Here is a 17,623-nt window from a genome sequence, read left to right on the forward strand (position 1 = left end):
GGAGCCGATAAACTACCTATCAGGTTTTTCTGCGGCGGGCGGGCCAACGGTCTTAGGGTAAACATTCCTTCTTTTTATTATTTCAAGTAGTTGCACGTTGTATTTCATTTGATTTTATTAAATAGTGATTTAATTTTGATAGTGAAGTAACCGTAAAGAAAGAAAAAAATGAAGGAGGGTGCTGAGGTGGTGGTCGGTGAAGCACGTTCTGGATTCTGGTTTCCAGGTGGCCGCCGTTGGTTTGGCCGACGATGGCGAACTCGGCGGGGACGACGGTCGACGGCATCGACGTCGGCGAGAATGACGGTACGACAGGTGTAACCGGTGGCGGGCCTAGGAATCCTCTCATCTGCGGTGTCTGTCATGACTATTACAACGAGCCTTGTCTGCTGTCCTGCTTTCACACCTTTTGTGCTCGCTGCATCCGTGGCCCTCATCTTGAGGGAAAAGTCTCCTGTCCCATCTGCGGGTAGATAACAACGACTGTTATTGCATGGCGTCCTTAGGGTGGGTGACGATCCCAGGTCTGGGTTAGGTTCGGCTACTATGTGCATGTTATTACATTTTCTATTAGTTCTACTGTCTCTGTGTAAATTTTGTGTCTTAACATAGTGACAAAATTTGTTATGTCTTTGTCAGTTCCTTCTCCACGATGATCTTTTGCTTCGTACACTTTTGTTTCAATAATCTTGGGTTTAAAGAATGAAATTTCCTAATTGTTTTGATGTTTGTGGCATAGAATGTATGGGTGCGATAAGTTTTGCTTAACTTCATTGAGATATATATGAAATAAAACCCATATAGCTAAACTTATTTTTATTGTTTGTATAAGTTGTAAATTATGTTTGTTTTGCAAGTACTTGTTTAGACATATTTCTTTATTGTAAAGTGTACGTGTTTCTGATTTATCGTTCAGAATGGAATTCTATAGATTCATCTTATTGTAATTGTTTATTCTGTTGTAATGGTTCTTTGAAATCCTTTTCTCTTCATATATGACTTCTTTGAGAATTTTTCTACATAGTTTATGATAATATTCTTTTGCAAGAGTTGAAGTATTTTTCATATTATTCTTTACACTTTCTATTGCCTGTTACCACAAATTTACAATACATTACTGCTCATAGGCAACAGACACAGTTGAAAGATGGAGCACAACAACCACCGCCTGATCAGCTGATACGTCAGCTAGTTGAGTTGGCAAACTCTGAGAATCCACCTTGTGCCAACTGTGATAAACGGGACAAGTCTACTATGTTTTTTTGTACAACATGTGGTAAGTAGCAAACAATAATAAATGTAACCCCAATCATCCTACTATCTTATCCTTGAAACTTAAAACTATTTTTGAATATAGGACAAGCTTTGTGTACACACTGCAGGGAGAATACCCATCGTGCGAAGATGTTCTCTACACACGAGGTGTTACATATGAGCAAATGCACCAAGGATACACAACGTCGTTGCCCGACCCACGGAGAACAATACATAATGTATAGTCAAAGTGCCAAGTGCATGCTCTGCGCTACTTGTTTTCGCGACACCCCTGCGGATGCGAGGCTTCACTGCGTCGATATTGAAAGTGCCTGGCAACAGGCTTCGAAGAAGATGGAACGAGCTGTTAATTCCATTTGTGAGCTGCAAGCTGGCGTGCGAGACGGAGTGTTGGCTTTAAAATCACAATTGGATGAACTACGACATAGTTTGGATTCTGAAAAAAGGACATTGAATTCTTTCTGTCAGGGAATGCAGGAGGCCATAACGAAGACGCACGGAAGTACTCTGACAGAATTGCAGCGACAGTTTGAAACGAAGGAAAGGATGGTTCGAAGCCAATTGCTTTCATTAGGTAGCGCACTTCCTGTGCTGCAGATGCATTTAATGCTATGCACTGCCTTTACTAGCGGCGCGACGAAATATCAATTTCTCGAGCTAGCCCATCCGATGTTGGAACGACTAAGTCGAGTCGCACAATTAGGATATCCATCGAGGCCGCCTCTATTGACTGCACATCTGAAGACTAATTATAAGAATGAATTTGCTCGCGCACTGCAACCGTACGTCGGTCAATCCCAGAAGGAATCATTATATGACCAAACTCACACGACGGCTCAACAGGATCCGCCAGTGATTCAGGTACTTAGATACATTTAGCCTGGCCACCTCTCGATTACGAATTCCATTTTTACGTTCATATTACAAGTTTCTTTTTCATTGCATTTCTCGCGCACACTTCTGTGTAAGTATTTTTGTTTACAGGATTTTACTCGATATATGATGTGGCTTGTACTTAATCGTATGGTGGTAGTTAGTAGCCAGATTAGAATACAGTCATTCTTGTAGCAAATTGACTGTTCTCGGCAGACGTGAAAACGTTTCGTTTCTTGTTAGTTTCTTAGCCGATGATGTGGTAGTCAGTATCAGACAGTTTATTCAGACCCGTATATATCTATATACACGTCTGACGTTCTGGGAAGAAATGGCTCAGAGTTTACGTGAGATATTTCTTTTCCAAGCAGAGCAGCAAGTCTGCTCAGAGGATTCCAACCAAGAGCGGGACCGACGGTGGACCGTTTTCCAGCCACTGTCGAACATTTGATAGTCAGCTGAAGGAATTGAATCAGCAATTGCTCACTGTGAAGGAACGTTTAGAAGAATTACATCGTGATGTGGCAGTTCTGAGAAGAGCTAACACACCTCCGTTGGGCATACGTTACGAACAGGTGGCGAGGGATTGTCGGGTACTAGAGCAACAATTAGAGCATTATCAGATGGAACTAGAACGTCTTAGAAACGTGTTCGATACACTTTGGGATGAACAGTTATGTAGAATTCACATAGAAAAAGAAATATTCCATTCTCAGGTATTATTTAGATTTTATTATTGGCAAAGCTTGAACGTCTTGCAGATACGTTGATTAATGAATTCCTTTGTTCATTCAGATGAACGATATCCTATCGTTGAGAAGTCAGGTAAAACAATTGCAGAATCTTGCTCAACAATTAGAACCGTATATAAAATCTTTCGCAACCGGAGTTAGTGCTGGTGAAGTAAGCATGATAGCCTCTGATGCAGCCAGTAATCAGCATTTGCAGGCGTTACTGGATCACTTGGCACGTTTACAAATGCAGGAACCACCGCAACCGCAAACCCAAGCCCCGACCAAGGATCATCGACATTCGCGTACTACTGCAACTAGTGCAGATAACGCGCTTTACATGAAAGGTATCTACTCTTAATTTCAATATACTCCAATTTCAAGATTATCACGTGATCCACGTGAATTTTTCATTTAGAAACGAAGGAGGTACCAACACGTTGCCGTACTCCTTCCGCTGATGTCGAAGCTATCTTGGATTCGAGTGGAAACATTATTGTCTATGGAACGGCCAAATCAACGGACTCGAAAAGAGGAATGCTTAGCCAATTGATCGAAAAAGCTAGAAGTAAAGAAGACCGTAAGAAATCGCCGGGAAGAGAGGAAAGTCGTGATCGCAGTCAGAGCCGACGACCGAGGAAGTCTCCCGACAGTACGAAGCCTAAAACACCGCCTGGTCACTGGTCTGCCAGCAAAGTACGATCTTTGTATCGATCTCTGAAGGGTGGCAGTGGAGATAATTCTGCCGAGGGACTCGATCAACCAGAAAGGTGCACGGATTCCCAGCAACCACAGTCGCATACGACTGGTAAGAATAGATCTGTGAGGATTGTATGCACGAGTAAATAATGTTGCTAGAAAGAATTTGATGCTATAAATTTGACGATAGTTCAGAGGATTATGTAGATAGCATTTATGATTGATGTAAATAAAATCCTGATGAATGTACACGAGAATTATTGTACTATCGCGCCCAATTCAGGAACGAGTGCGGCAAAGTATCGCTTTCATTAAAAGTTATGCCGGCTAATTAATTAAGGTATAAGTTGATGCACAGAGTGGCTCGCTTCGGAGCAAACGTACTGACAAGTGATGCGGTTATTACATACTGTTCCACTTAAAACAATGTAATGGGTATTAACGGATGATGGACGATATTTCCATCTTTCTTCCAAGTTATACAGTTCGAGTATTCTTTTCATTCGGTGCACATCATGAAAATTTTAATTAAACCAATGTCTGTGTAAATGCACGGTTCAATTCAATTCATCATTCAATTACCTATCTCTCATGCCAAATTCTTCAAATTCTTCTACATAATAGAACAAACATTTCACATCAAACATCATTTAAAAACCATATATCTTAGCTACATTGTTTCTTTTAATTTTACAACATCGGTTCTCCGAAACATTAATATAACTAATTCCTCAAAGAAGGATGCATGAAGCGACATATTTGATTTTATCATCCTAGTTCATTCATTTAAATCATTCACATACTTCTAGCAGGGGAAGAAGGAGAATATCAACGAATTTCGGAGGCGTCCAGCACGGGAGAGGTGAAGAAGCGAGTTCAGGCTCAGGTACACGCGGTTCCCGATGAGCAATCGATTCCTGCAGGCAAGGGAACCAAAGTGTATCCAGCTAGTGACTCGGAGGATGTGTTCTACGCGGATGAGAAGGCCTCGACGGAGGTGAGGAGACGTCGACGTGCGAGCTGTGACAGCCTAAGTACCACCGGCTCGGGAAGCAGGCGATCGAGTATTGTCGATGGGACGGTAGGTCAATCCGCGCAGGATCCCAGGAAAACAATGGTTCTTTTGATCGGGCCTACACCGAAGTCGTCGTCTCTGGTGCAGAAGCAGCGTTCCTGGGAAACATTTCCTCGGCCAAAAAGCAAACGCAGTGTAACGGCCAGCGAGGGGGGAGCCTCATCTCTTAGCCAGCTGAAGAAAACGGACAGTTTCGAGGGGCACGAGGAAACCGTGAGAACACTGGTGGCGGCCGTGCAGGAGACGAGGTCACACCTGCATCATCGTCACGTGCATCATCATCGTCATCATCGAAAGAGCAAGACAAATTAAAATGATTCAAAGGAAGCCACGGTGAAGGTTTCAAAGAAGCTTTCTTTCAAGAGGTATCCGGCCCGGATGGCCAAAGTGCGGAAGTAGATGTTAAGTAGAAAGAAAATTATATCGGAATAAAAGTATTTACTAGGCTGTTCTAAGTAGTTGGGCTGCGTTTGGCTATCCGGGAAGGAATCGATACCCTCCAAAATAATGCCTAGCATACATCGGGGAAAGTATTATAGAAGGACTGTACTTTTTCGACCGATAACATATTGTTATTGGTAGAAAAAAAATAATACATTGTTACGCAAAATGGTACTACGAGGATTTTTTTCCAAGTATTTTGAGCGTTTTATTAGAGGTATTATAATAAACATAAAGGGCATTTCGTGTGATGTATATAATACCACAGACGAAGATGATCTTACGAATTAGGAATCGTTTATCGCTATAAACTGCTATTGATTAAAGCACCTTCGACAAGTGCATGTTTTTACTTTTACGAGACATTGTAAATTTTTCGAATGTTTTATTTCTCGGTCTGGACCAAGAAGTGTTTTCAACGTTTATATAATCATCTTATATAATTGATCGAGTAATTTCTACTCCCATGTATGTCTAGTCAGAGTTGTTTCAGGGTCAACCAGCCTTCAACGTAGAGCAGTCTTCAATTTTTTATCGAACAACATTTTGATTGCACTTTGAAGCGCCGAAGGTCATAATATTGCTGCCAATAGTCAAATAATACGTAAAAAAAGTATACATATTACATATACGTATATAAAAGAGAAAAAAGAAATTAATAAATGATACTCTTACTGTTGATGCAATCCTTACATGGTGCATAAACATTCAGAGGCTCAAAATAGGATTATAGGAATACGTCGATAAACTATATGTGGGTATTATGATTTAATTACTACTACTACTACTTACTACTACTACTACTACTGCTACTACTACTACTACTGCTACTACTGCTACTACTATTACTACTATTACTACTACCACCACTACTACCACTACTCCTACTCCTACTATGAAAAAGTATAAGAAGGAAATAAGCAAGAAAGAGGAGAAGAAGAAGAAGAAGAAGAAGGAGAGTGGAAATGAAGGAAATAATTTCCCATACTGCTCAAATCATGTGTTTTCTTTAATTTGAAATTAGAATTGGATTAAGAAGAATGGATTTTGTAAAGTGAACAATTGAAATTGAATCGTGAAAAAAAGGAAGAATTAGAATTTATATATAACAAATTCAAATTTTATATATAACAAATACAATGTACACTCAATCCCTATAATTGAACGACGAACGAATCATCGATTGTACATGGAAAATCGAAGTGATTGCATTTTGTCCTGATAAGAAAAGACAGCCTAATTACAACTGTACTTGTAATTTGCCAAACACACGAGGATCCATCGTCTGCAATTGTACTTCAATTATATAGGAGTATAATTGCGATAAATGTTTTTACAATTACACACACGTGACAAATATTGAAGTGATTGTTTCATTAGAAATACACAATACTCAGCTTCCACGAAAACGAAGGTTCCTCGTGAAAGTTAAATACAATCGTTAAAAAATTAAGAAAATATCACGGTCTTCGTACAGATCATGAGTTATTATAGTAAGTGTACACGATTAATTATGTATGAAAAATATCGAATTGCTGATAATATAGAGAAATATACAAGTTATGAAGTATAAAAATCGTTTAATTATCGATAGATATTTCCATTATTCGATGCAGACAATTTACTAACATGATTTTACGTATTCTTTTATTTTTTTTTCCTACTAGAGTTCAAGTCCTACAATTTTGTATGTACAGTTTATATTACTATAACAAGCTATTTATACAATTATTTTTTGTAGAACTGGTGCAACACGTTTTTCCAACACAGTTTGCTTTATATTTCTAAATTTTAATAAGATTTAAGAAAAAGGTATGGCGTATAATAAAAGATATCAAAATGAAGACGTTATACTCGTTATATTCGATAAAATCTATCTGTTTTATACATATGGTATTATAACATTAGTATTTAGATTGTAATCTGAATTATGTCATTTTTATCTTAATAAAGTATATAACGCACAATTTATTAGCTATGATAATATATAGAAGTAAATTTACATTTTTCATTTCTTTTTTAATTATCAAAGTTTCTCTATCAAATACTTATTCTATTTTTCATACATCTACTTAAATTTAAGAATAAATACATGATGATGATTCTTGCATTATCCATCTCCTAATTTTAAAATTTTTAATATCAAAATTATATTTACAGGACAGGTGAAAATTAGAAAAATTAGTTACAAATAAATTAACTTGAAATGAAATGTCATATTTATTATTACTTTATTATATTGCCTTGTATTTTTTTCAAACTCTTAATATTGGTTACAGTTGGCAAAAGCTTTTCCTCTGGTCTTATTTGTGTTCTTTTTGTTTTTGCTTCTAAATTAATTAGTTTCGAAATAACGTCTTTTTCAGATGAATTTAACATTGTATTAAATGCTTTTTGTAAGCAATCTACCAAACGTATTAGTTCACATGAGGTAACGTTTTTACTGACATTTAATGTTGTATTAAATGGATTATAAATATAAAGAGGCGAGAAATCATTTTTCGGTTTGTATCTTCCATCTCTTATACAAATTGCTTGCGTTTTAAAATCGAAAATACTATAATATTCAAAAAAATTAAATAAAAGATTGTGCAAATCTTCATTATTGGTACGCTTTATGGATTTTTTCCAACTTTCAAACCAATTAAAATTAGGATCTGCTGCATCGTTGTCATTCCTACTGAGTTCTGTAAACAGAGAAATAAAAAGTACAATACAATAAATGAATATAAAGAATTTTTTTAATGTTCATACTTACCTACAAAGCACTTTATGGTGTTCACAGATGGTAATATATCTTTCACTTGTAAATAAAATATAATTAACAAAGTAAGGGAAAAATTTGTTATCCAGTGACCTGGCTGTTCCTTTGTCAAATTCATAACTCTTGCCCACTTACGAATGGTGTAAACAAGTGGCTTAATGCGCCAATCCAATTGTCCATATGTATATAACAACTCGGACATGTGTAATGCAATCCTGTACAAATAATTTCAAAAACTATTGTAATACCCCAAAAAGATGAAAAATATATATATATATTTTTATGTAATAAATATTTATTACATACAGGTTTGTGCTACTAAGATCACATTTCATATTTGTATATACGTTATAAAATTTAATTATAGGAACCTGAGCTCCAAGAATCTTTTTTACATCACTGATTCCAGGAATACACAGTTTCATTACTGTACCTACTGTTTCTAAGAATTCTTTTTGTTCATTTCTTTCTGCAAGAGGGATATTTTGTGTCAGAAACAAGAACCTCCTCCAGTTCTGAAAACAAAGCAATTTTTTTATCAAAGGTATACAAAACTGGTAACATAATTATACAGGGTGGTTGGTAACTGGTGGTACAAGCAGAAAGGGGGTGATTCTACGCGAAAAAAGGAGTCGAAAATATAGATTAAAAATTTTTCGTTTGTGGCTTTGTTTTCGAGAAAATCGACTTTGAATTTTCGCTCGGTACGCGTACGGTACGTTATAACGGATTTCACTGTAGATCATTGTCTCGATGGAAAAATTAAAAAAAATTTTTATTCTATATTTTCAACTTCTTTTTTTGCGTAGAATCACCCCCTTTCCGCTTGTACCACCAGTTACCAACTACCCTGTATATACGTCAAAATACTTCTTCATACTTACAATTTTTTTATTATTACTCACAACAGGTTTACATAGTAAATCAAGATCACATCCTATTTGACCAAATCCATTAACAGAGGATCCAAATGGTACCACACATATATTGGGAAATAACCTAGTTAAGTAATATGAAATCTCATTAGCAGTATAAAATCTCAGTCTTATGTCTAGATCTGTAATTTTTAAACAATTGTATAGGGCTATCATTTGATCTGACGCCTAAAACATTAAAACATTTTCTATTATTATATGTAGTTTATAATAATAAAATTAAATTTATAGTTTAATATGTTAATACATTACAGAATCTATTTGTTCCAGTGATTTGTCAATTTTATTTGGCGCTAGAGTTTTAAAGTTGGAATATATACTAATATCTTTTGTTGACGTAATTGGACAGATTTTATTCCGTGATGTAAATGAAAATAATGGTGTCACACTTTGAACACATTCTACATCTGTTCTAAAGACAGCTATATCTCTGAGGTGTTGCACATCTTCAATTGATCGTAATTCCATTAATACAAAATTCTATAAATAATTATGATACATTGAAATTATATATAAAGTTCATTAAATTGTATATTATAATGTTTAAATAAAGATCTATGAAATAAAAATTTCAGATGTCTACACTTACGTTATTATTCGCTGTGTAATAAGGAAAAATGTTTACAATAGTTACATAACATTTACAAAAATTTTCAAAATCACTAATATGTTTCATATCACATAGCTTTACTAAAATACATCTTTTTGCTTCATTCTGCCTGAATTTAAGCATTTGATCAAATGGTTCATAATTTATATGTTTATCTGCACCTACAAAATATATTTCTCACTTCATACTGCTTTAAATACTGATATTTACTGAACAATATACATATAACAATGCTGATAACACTTGTTATGTTATTTAACTAAAGGAGATTAGTTATATTATATGTGTTAAGTTATTTATAGTCTTTTATTAAATATTAGATATTTATCAATTATATTGTATTATACAAATGAATGTTAAGGCTTCAATTAGTAAGATAATCTTTAATAAATGAAATAAGAAACGAATAAAACAATAACTAAATTATAATGAAGGAAAAGAACCAATTGATATAGAGTTGAAGGCATATTTAAGAAAAAAAAACAGGAGAGAAAATAATACGATCATTGAAAGTTATGATCTTGCGAGTAAGGTTATGACACTAGAAATATAATTTTTTATAAAATTATCTTTCTGAAAGCATACCAACTTGATTGGAATATCTCATAACATTGTGTTCCGTTACAAATCTCTTTATATTTGTCGTACATTTACAATATAATGTATTTAATACAAAACCAAAATTACTATTAATACGACGAACTAGCGCCATTTTTAGGCTCTATATTAGCGCAAAATCGTTGCCAAACACGTGGCGATTATTCCATTGACTAACAAGAACAGGATAGATGTGATATTAAATGGGACTTCGTGTCTCAGTTTCTGAAATACCAATTTGGAGAAAAATCAGTGTTTCTTACGTCTTCTGCGATTTGCTACGGTGAACATAGGAATTAATATTTAACTCATCATCGAAAACGAGGAACCCAATATATCCATGCATATATATATATATGTATATAAACAAGAATTTAATAAGCTTAAAGCCCCGTGCACACCTGCATATGCGAGGCTGTAAGAAATGCCTATTATAAGTCAATTAAAAATGAATATCATCAATATATTCGATGGATTTAGCTTTTGCAAACCACACGCAACGTCCCACACCACGCAAACCACACGTCAATCTGTCAATGACTATGTTATGTATGCAGCCGGTAACTTATCATGTGCATAGTAAATGAGAAAACAATATAGACTGTCCAGATCACACCATAAGAAGGAGATAGCTACACAAAGTGACCCATTTTACGTTTCTAAATACATTTTCAAAAAACGTTCGTAAGCCAGAATTATTTCATTTGTGCGCATCTTTGAATTTTGAATTCGAACGTATAATGATAATCGAACGTAGGTAAGGATGAGAAAGTATAGATATGCGAGGATAAGGAAGATAGACTGGCCAACTGGAGATCTCATATGAAATTATGTATACACATACAATATACATATCATGTACAATTTTAATTTTGATTATTATTAATGATTTATTATAATTGATTGTTCTAAAACTGTTCTTGAACGTATGCAAAAATATTAGTGCTGTTAATTCAACTTGACTATTTTGTTATATTATTACGACTAATTTTTTTCAATTACTTCATACAATCATGTATACTAGATATACTGTTTCTTTAGCATGAGCCAAATCTGATATAAAGATTACGATCTGATATCGAATAAAAGGAATTCGCAACAGACTTGGGAATGTCATCAAAAATTTATTGAACAGGGTTATATGTACCGATAGAATACGTAATATGTAGCTTTGTTTTTTATTCAAACTGTATATAAAAAAAGATAACCATAAATCTGTCTACTTTATAAAGCTTTTGAGTATAAGTACCATACTAACATTTTTTTAGGATACATACTATGGTGCTACTTTTGAACTCCAAACTTTCAGTAAATCTACAGATGCTTCAAATACACGTTCTAAAAATTTATGCAAATCTTACGAAGAAAAGATTAATGAATCTTATGTAAAATTAAATATTGATTCCAAAAATGTTTGATATTAAGTGAATAATTTCCTCGCTTTCAGGTTTCAGAATAAGTATGTAACACTAATAGAGAAGGCAGCAAGTTTAAAAGAACTTAAATTCAAGGAGATAAACTCAAGCAATCAGTTGTGATCAATTATGCAATTGCGATTCTCTGACTTGCTCATTCAGTTGCTTTTCTCACGCCAAGATAAACCGCCTTACAGACAATCGGCTTGACAGTTTGCCATTGGCGAGATCGATTGCCAAGATTTCTAAAAAAAAAAATCACTTTCACCCCGCTTGCGTTTCTAGCTGAGTCTGTCTGTACTTTTTCTTGTTTTTATGTGAAATACTGCACCAACGTGCAATGATTCTTTCATTGGCCTCTCGAATCCTATTGAACTCCTCTTAACTCAATAAACAGCTTCTCTTGGCACGAGTGTAATGAGAAGCAAGGCCATTCGCAGAAATTGTAACCAGTTTCGATATTTTCGCATCTCTATCTAATATCTACGCGGTTAATAAGAATCATATATCAGTAGAAATAATATGACGATCACACGAAGGATATGACCAAGAAAAACATGACAAGTATAGTTTTATTGATTTTCTGATTCCAATGTCATTTTATGATTAAACAGAAAACTCTTAAGATAATATGATCGAAAATGCAGATAACCTTCCAAATCTAAAGATGTAAATCTTTCAAAGATAAGAGTCTCGAGCCTTTTAAAAATAGTTGATAGATCGGCCAAATTTTGAGAGAGCCAAAGGTGTAATTATTTAAGACAAATGATATTTTAATATCTTCAATGTTGTAATATCGTGACGAGCAATATTTTGCAAATTTTTATCAAAGAACATACGTTTAGTGCCAAATTTTGAAACTACTTTCCTGTAGAAATATAGGAAAATAAAGAAATAGGAAAAATAGGAATAGGTAGCTTATCGTGTTCTTCCTCTGTAGTTCTTGTCATTTCTTCAGTTAAATTACCATAGATCCTTCCTTCGACGAAAGTAAACGTTTGTCATCATGGAAATATTGATGAGTGTTCATGGAAGAAATTCACACGAAAAATACCTATCGTTTGCATCCGCGAATCTCAATTAATTCCAAGAACTTTGTTATGTCACGAACGCTGCACATCGACGATTCCCAAATAGATAAATCGTTTTATATTCGTTCGTAGGCAGTTTTCGCCATTTACGAGACAGACTTTCTCGTTACGATTTCTGAGCGACGAGTGGCGATTCAATTACGGCAAGCATTTCATGGTACGTGTTTTTAGCCACCTAGCAGAAAGAGATCGGAGAAGAAATAGGTTAATTGTCTTCAAAATACACGGCCAGTCATTACGCTCTTCTGGACAAGACTAAATAAATTGGGTGTTGCTAGAGCGATTCGTTTCTCCACTCTTCTCCGCTATTATTCACACTTTTTCTACGTTTTCGCCGAAAACAGCACGCTGGCATTAACGCCCGTCCCGATACGATCGCCAACATCCTAAACGAGAGAAATTCCAACTGGTAATTTATACCCTCTTCCTTAATGAAAGTTCGGTCTATTCTCTTTTCATCTGGAATAAGAGATTGCGGAGCACAGTTATACGAATTTCTCTAAGCATTGGTTCATCTGCTGGAATCCTTTTTTCTTCCTCTTCCATTTGCCCGCTAAATTTCGATGGTCACGCAACGGATCAATTCTAAGATCATTTTTCATCGTATGCTTTTTATTAAAATTAAGGGTTTCATCGAACCACCACATGAATCTCATAGACTGAAATAACCTGTGAATCCGATTCGAAATCTCATCTCGGGGCATTAGTGGTAAGAGCAAACGATAATTACGCAATTTGCGTGTCGAGGAAAGTAAGTACATAGGTAGCTGGTATCGTGGATCGACTCATAAGACGCAACAGCAATCATTCTCCTTGCGGCTAAGATCTTACTTTCAGTTGTTCGATGACAGAACGTAAGGCGTCCCGTGTAGCTCTTCGTTTGCACGCAACATTGAAAATTCCAACGGATGTTTACGACTTCGTTTCGATCGTTTTCGTACCCGTTGCACTCGTACAATTTCTTCTATCTCTCACGAAAGTTATTCGAAAGTGCACAACGCGACGCGTCCCAAGGGGCAGAAAACTTTAACCTAAAAATCGTGAAAGTTTTCTCGCGAAATCGGCACGATTCGTCAGGTTGGTAACGAGATCCACGTTGCCGAATAGATTCGCTTCTTCGTCGAGTTACGATTCAAACCAACTTTTCTTTTTTATCGCGGCACGTACAGGGACCCGTTTAACTCGATCGTTCCGCAGCTTTTTCACCCGCGATCACTGACGCGGAGAATTCATCGTGTGACGAATAGAAACAGTGCCGAGCACAGAGACAAGAAAGTAGCCGTCTTCTTCTTGTCTTCTCGTATCCATTACACATCCGAGAGGTGGGTGGATCACGATGGAAAGCGAATCGAACGCGATGAACGCGTTTTTTGCTCGGATAGATCGGTATCCACGTATTAGTGAAGTTTGCTCGCCGTGGGCTATCCTCGAGAGCAAAAAAGTCATGGAGAACCAATGTTGATAATTACGATATTAATCGACTGTGACCAAATGGTCGAGAGCACCTCCTCTTCGGTAGAAGCAGATTAAACTTTCTTTCCACGCGATAATCCATTTCCAATTTTTCTGGATACTTTCCATCGGTCACGGAACTTGATCGATTTACAGTAATGAGTGAATATTGTTAAGATATATGGAATAACGGCGAAATAAGAAACTAACGTCCATACAACAAATTTTTAGTACACACATACGCAATAATACAATTAAATTTATCAACCATTCATCGATAACGAATATTTTTATTATTATATGAAAGAACTAAATTATTTATCTTCTTCGGATATAACTTCTACGAAATATAAATTGATCATCTGAAATCTTATCGATGGTATGTTAAAGTTAAGTATGCAACTAATTAATATTAAATATTATTGTTAGAGTCACGATAACCTTTGGATTAATTTGGAAGGATCTCTGGAACGACCTGAGGATAACGAACTCCTTAAATAATAAAACTGTCGAAGTACATTTTATCGTGCTATAAGGATAAATCATTTTTGCTCCTGCTATTTATAATTTTGCACTCTGTTAATTCTGAAACAATATTCTGCAATTCTGCATTCTGAAATTGCATTCTGAAACAATATTGCATTCTGTTAAAAGAGCAAGCAAGTGTCCACAAGTTCACATGCTCCTGACTTACTAGTACTATATATCCAGATGTCCCTGATTTATTAGAAAATCTCAAAGTGGCCTTATATCGACATTCCTATCTCCTTCGTCGAATTCGATTCGATTCGAGAAAGGATAGGTTCTTCTTACGGCATGTGTCGCGATTGATCAGCCACTGACTCACTTCCCGATCGTTCGAACGGCTTCTAACTTCTTTCGTTGTGGCAATCGGCGCGGTCGTGAGACCATAAACGATCATCTTAGATGCTTCATCCGTTTCAATGTTTCCTTGAAACATCAATCGACGTGTATGTGGGTCGATCGTGAGAGATTCGTAACTCTTAACGTTGACGATCTAATCGTCATTGGTTTAAGTATATATGGCCTGAGATCTTCATATTTCTGTTAATCCTTTTGACCCAATACTCGAAGTATCGTATCTAAAACTAGATACTAGTAACAAACAGTACAAAACTAGATGTAATGCAGTCTCCTATTCACAACTAGGATATGCAGGTATTACAAACTAATTTTTATCCATCACGAATATTTTTCTATATATATGATTCTATATTATTTTCTATATAATGTGCGATAAAATTCGATCGTCTACACACGAGCCATTTAGAATTCACATTGATCGATTCCATAAGCTGAAAAGTACAAAGAACGATGATGTTACAAATATTTTTTTTACCATTGAATTCATCTAAATGTACTAAACATTTTCATTCTTAATCTCCTATCGTTTATATCGTTCTCATGCAATAAGTAAACTTATGAACGTAAATAATTTGTTCTATGAGAAACAAAATCAAAAAAGAAATGAACAGAAAGTGGTGATGACCAATTTAGCTTCCGAGGGACTAAATAATATTGGACCTTAATCGTTTCCTTTCTGAAAAATTAGAACTCATTCTGAGCCGATCAGTTTGCCTTTGAAATGGCTCAAACACGCAGGCATTGTGCCTTTCGTGTTTCACTCGACCGTCGAAACACGTCACGTTCGTCTATCGATCGCGATTTGGGTCTACGCGAGCAAGATACATACCGTCGCGAATGGCTTAACGACAAACGCAAACAGAACCGCGTACTTTCTCCTAATATCCCTAATTTCATGGTCGCGATTCTGAGCGTATAATAGCGAACGATTGAACGTATCGTCATCGATCTCCATCGGAAAATAGTTGCGCAGAGTGAAAGCATCGCCGATCGGTAAACAGCGATCGATCGAAATTAATCTTCATGGGACCTCATTAACGTGACAATCGATCTACCTATGACGTATATATATAGGAGTCGAAGAATTCAGAATTAAGAATCTGTCCGCACAGATAAATCGTCGTTTATAAAACCTGTTACTCCTGGATACGGTGGACGAAGAAACGATAATTCCATCCTATGGTGGAATGAAGACGCACGCGGACGCGAGTGCAGCCACCGTTTACAGTTAGCTGTGTAAGCGGACTAGCAAGTTGCCTCTTCCTTGCCAGCCTCTCGTGCACCCCGCAGATTACAAAGAGATTAAAAGCCTGGCGAACGTGACGCGTGTACGGAATGCTCTCGATTTTATCTGATTGCAAGCGTAACAGAGAAACGTTCGTTCCGTCGAGCACGGCTACGAGGAAAAGATCCAGGCTAGATTTTAAGAAAGATCTGGGATAGATTTTAGGAAAGATCTAGTATCAATGAAAACGATCTGCGGAAACTAGGGTGAAATCTAGCAACATCTGCGAAAATCCATCCGATTCACAATGGGTCAGCGTGACATGTTCCATTATTCTCATAGTCTAATATCCCAATATATCCAATTGTCCTTTTTAATATTCAATATTATTTCGTTCAGAATACATTATTGTTACAAACTTAGAAGAGACTCGTTAACGATTATCAAGATATATTTCTCTTTTGAGTACTAATGTATAATGTTAACTGTTTTATTGAAAAATACGGCATAACATTTATAATCTTCATACGACGATACAAGATTATTTTTTTTTACCTATTAGATATTATTATTATGAATTATTATTATTATTCTTGTATTATTAAGTCATTAATTCAGCCTCCCAGGACTAATTAACTCCGCTTTCTTAATTTCATTTGAACTTTGTTTCATAAATACACGATTCATGTTCAATCCTTAAGAAATAAAGATCTATTTCCATAAATTCGTCTATCGTAGGAAGATGTCACAAATAATGAGAAATTCTAAGGTAATTTAAAAACCAGTGTTTGTAATATCATTTTTCTGTGCTTTTTAATTTCCGCAGTTGAGCAGCGTGACTTCTGAGCTGTTCAATTAATGAATTTTAAAATTAATCATTTAGGTCTACGTTCAACGTAAGACAGTTTGACAATGAAGAAGAAATAATGATAGGAATATATAATATCCAAAATGGTGCAGAAAGGCAAAAGTTACGCCATAGTCGCACTTGCACTGTTAAAATTCTATGGAAAATAGCTAGCTTAAGATTCTAAAGAACCTATATACAGTAATAAATCCTTATCTTTTTTTAAATCTTCGAGTTGGAAAATTTCAATGCCAAGACATCCTACGTTTCTTCCTCGAGGATGAGAGATATCGTGTCGTTTCTGTTTGGCCATTTTTGTCTGTTGTTTGATCAAGTAATCGAAGAGAAACGTCCACGGCGCTTTCGCGAGAGAAGTAATGCGATCGTTTAAACGCAAATCGTCTGACGTGAACCGTTCATTTATAGAATAATTAGTAGTCGCTGGGGAGGCCCCATTACGTCTCCTTGGCTACGATCTACTCGCGGCGATTACACGAACCAGTTATGGCGTTATTCTGATTAGCGGGAGCGATGGTAAAGAAAAAATGGTAAAACGACGTGCTCGATTATAGAGAATTTAATACACCGCGTATATAGCACGCCTACGGAGTGTATCCCGTGCGTTTTCTTTCCACTTTCATAGTACGCTTGTAATCTTTGCGCGTAAACGCAACACGCGGGTTAATTATCCTTTCTAACGGGGATAAA

At 35.9% G+C, this 17,623-nt stretch overlaps 2 protein-coding genes across 8 annotated transcripts; one reads left to right on the forward strand and one right to left on the reverse strand.

The window, feature by feature from the left end:
• The first annotated feature begins 6 nt into the window (after positions 1-6).
• On the forward strand, positions 7-6,179 carry LOC100744629 (RING finger protein 207). Of its 5 annotated transcripts, XM_012392407.2 has the most exons (9): positions 7-57; positions 227-469; positions 1,128-1,276; positions 1,358-2,136; positions 2,520-2,864; positions 2,944-3,226; positions 3,298-3,687; positions 4,388-4,659; positions 4,741-6,179. In XM_012392407.2, exons 2-9 carry the CDS (start codon positions 252-254, stop codon positions 4,963-4,965), a joined length of 2,661 nt encoding a protein of 886 aa, XP_012247830.1. In that variant the 5' UTR covers positions 7-57; positions 227-251; the 3' UTR covers positions 4,966-6,179. The 5 variants fall into 5 exon arrangements, with proteins under 5 accessions (XP_012247830.1, XP_003493987.1, XP_024227282.1 ...); XM_003493939.3 differs by having other exon boundaries at positions 4,388-6,179; XM_024371514.2 differs by having other exon boundaries at positions 4,391-6,179.
• Positions 6,180-7,295: 1,116 nt separating this feature from the next.
• LOC100745318 (poly(A) RNA polymerase, mitochondrial) lies at positions 7,296-10,288 on the reverse strand. Of its 3 annotated transcripts, none has more exons than XM_033323992.1 (7): positions 9,993-10,288; positions 9,383-9,564; positions 9,043-9,273; positions 8,743-8,958; positions 8,165-8,373; positions 7,853-8,073; positions 7,296-7,781 (listed from the first exon to the last, which is right to left on the reverse strand). In XM_033323992.1, exons 1-7 carry the CDS (start codon positions 10,051-10,053, stop codon positions 7,321-7,323), a joined length of 1,581 nt encoding a protein of 526 aa, XP_033179883.1. In that variant the 5' UTR covers positions 10,054-10,288; the 3' UTR covers positions 7,296-7,320. The 3 variants fall into 3 exon arrangements, with proteins under 3 accessions (XP_033179883.1, XP_033179882.1, XP_033179881.1); XM_033323991.1 differs by having other exon boundaries at positions 8,743-8,961; positions 9,046-9,273; positions 9,989-10,286; XM_033323990.1 differs by having other exon boundaries at positions 9,989-10,286.
• Positions 10,289-17,623: the final 7,335 nt, after the last annotated feature.

This window comes from Bombus impatiens, unplaced genomic scaffold (assembly GCF_000188095.3).
Source record: "Bombus impatiens unplaced genomic scaffold, BIMP_2.2 scf_1417, whole genome shotgun sequence".
In the NCBI taxonomy this organism is placed as follows: domain Eukaryota; kingdom Metazoa; phylum Arthropoda; class Insecta; order Hymenoptera; family Apidae; genus Bombus; species Bombus impatiens.

Bases quoted from the DNA above. Each gene is read 5' to 3' on its own strand.
- LOC100744629 (XM_003493939.3), top strand. From the start codon at position 252: ATGGCGAACTCGGCGGGGACGACGGTCGACGGCATCGACGTCGGCGAG. The intron at 2,865-2,943 runs GTATTATTTAGA...TTGTTCATTCAG, and splicing joins AAGAAATATTCCATTCTCAG to ATGAACGATATCCTATCGTT. The intron at 3,688-4,387 runs GTAAGAATAGAT...ACATACTTCTAG, and splicing joins ACCACAGTCGCATACGACTG to CAGGGGAAGAAGGAGAATAT.
- LOC100745318 (XM_033323991.1), bottom strand. From the start codon at position 10,115: ATGGCGCTAGTTCGTCGTATTAATAGTAATTTTGGTTTTGTATTAAAT. The intron at 9,565-9,988 runs GTATGCTTTCAG...TATATTTTGTAG, and splicing joins GAGATATTCCAATCAAGTTG to GTGCAGATAAACATATAAAT. The intron at 8,074-8,164 runs GTATGTAATAAA...TTATTTGTACAG, and splicing joins GATCTTAGTAGCACAAACCT to GATTGCATTACACATGTCCG.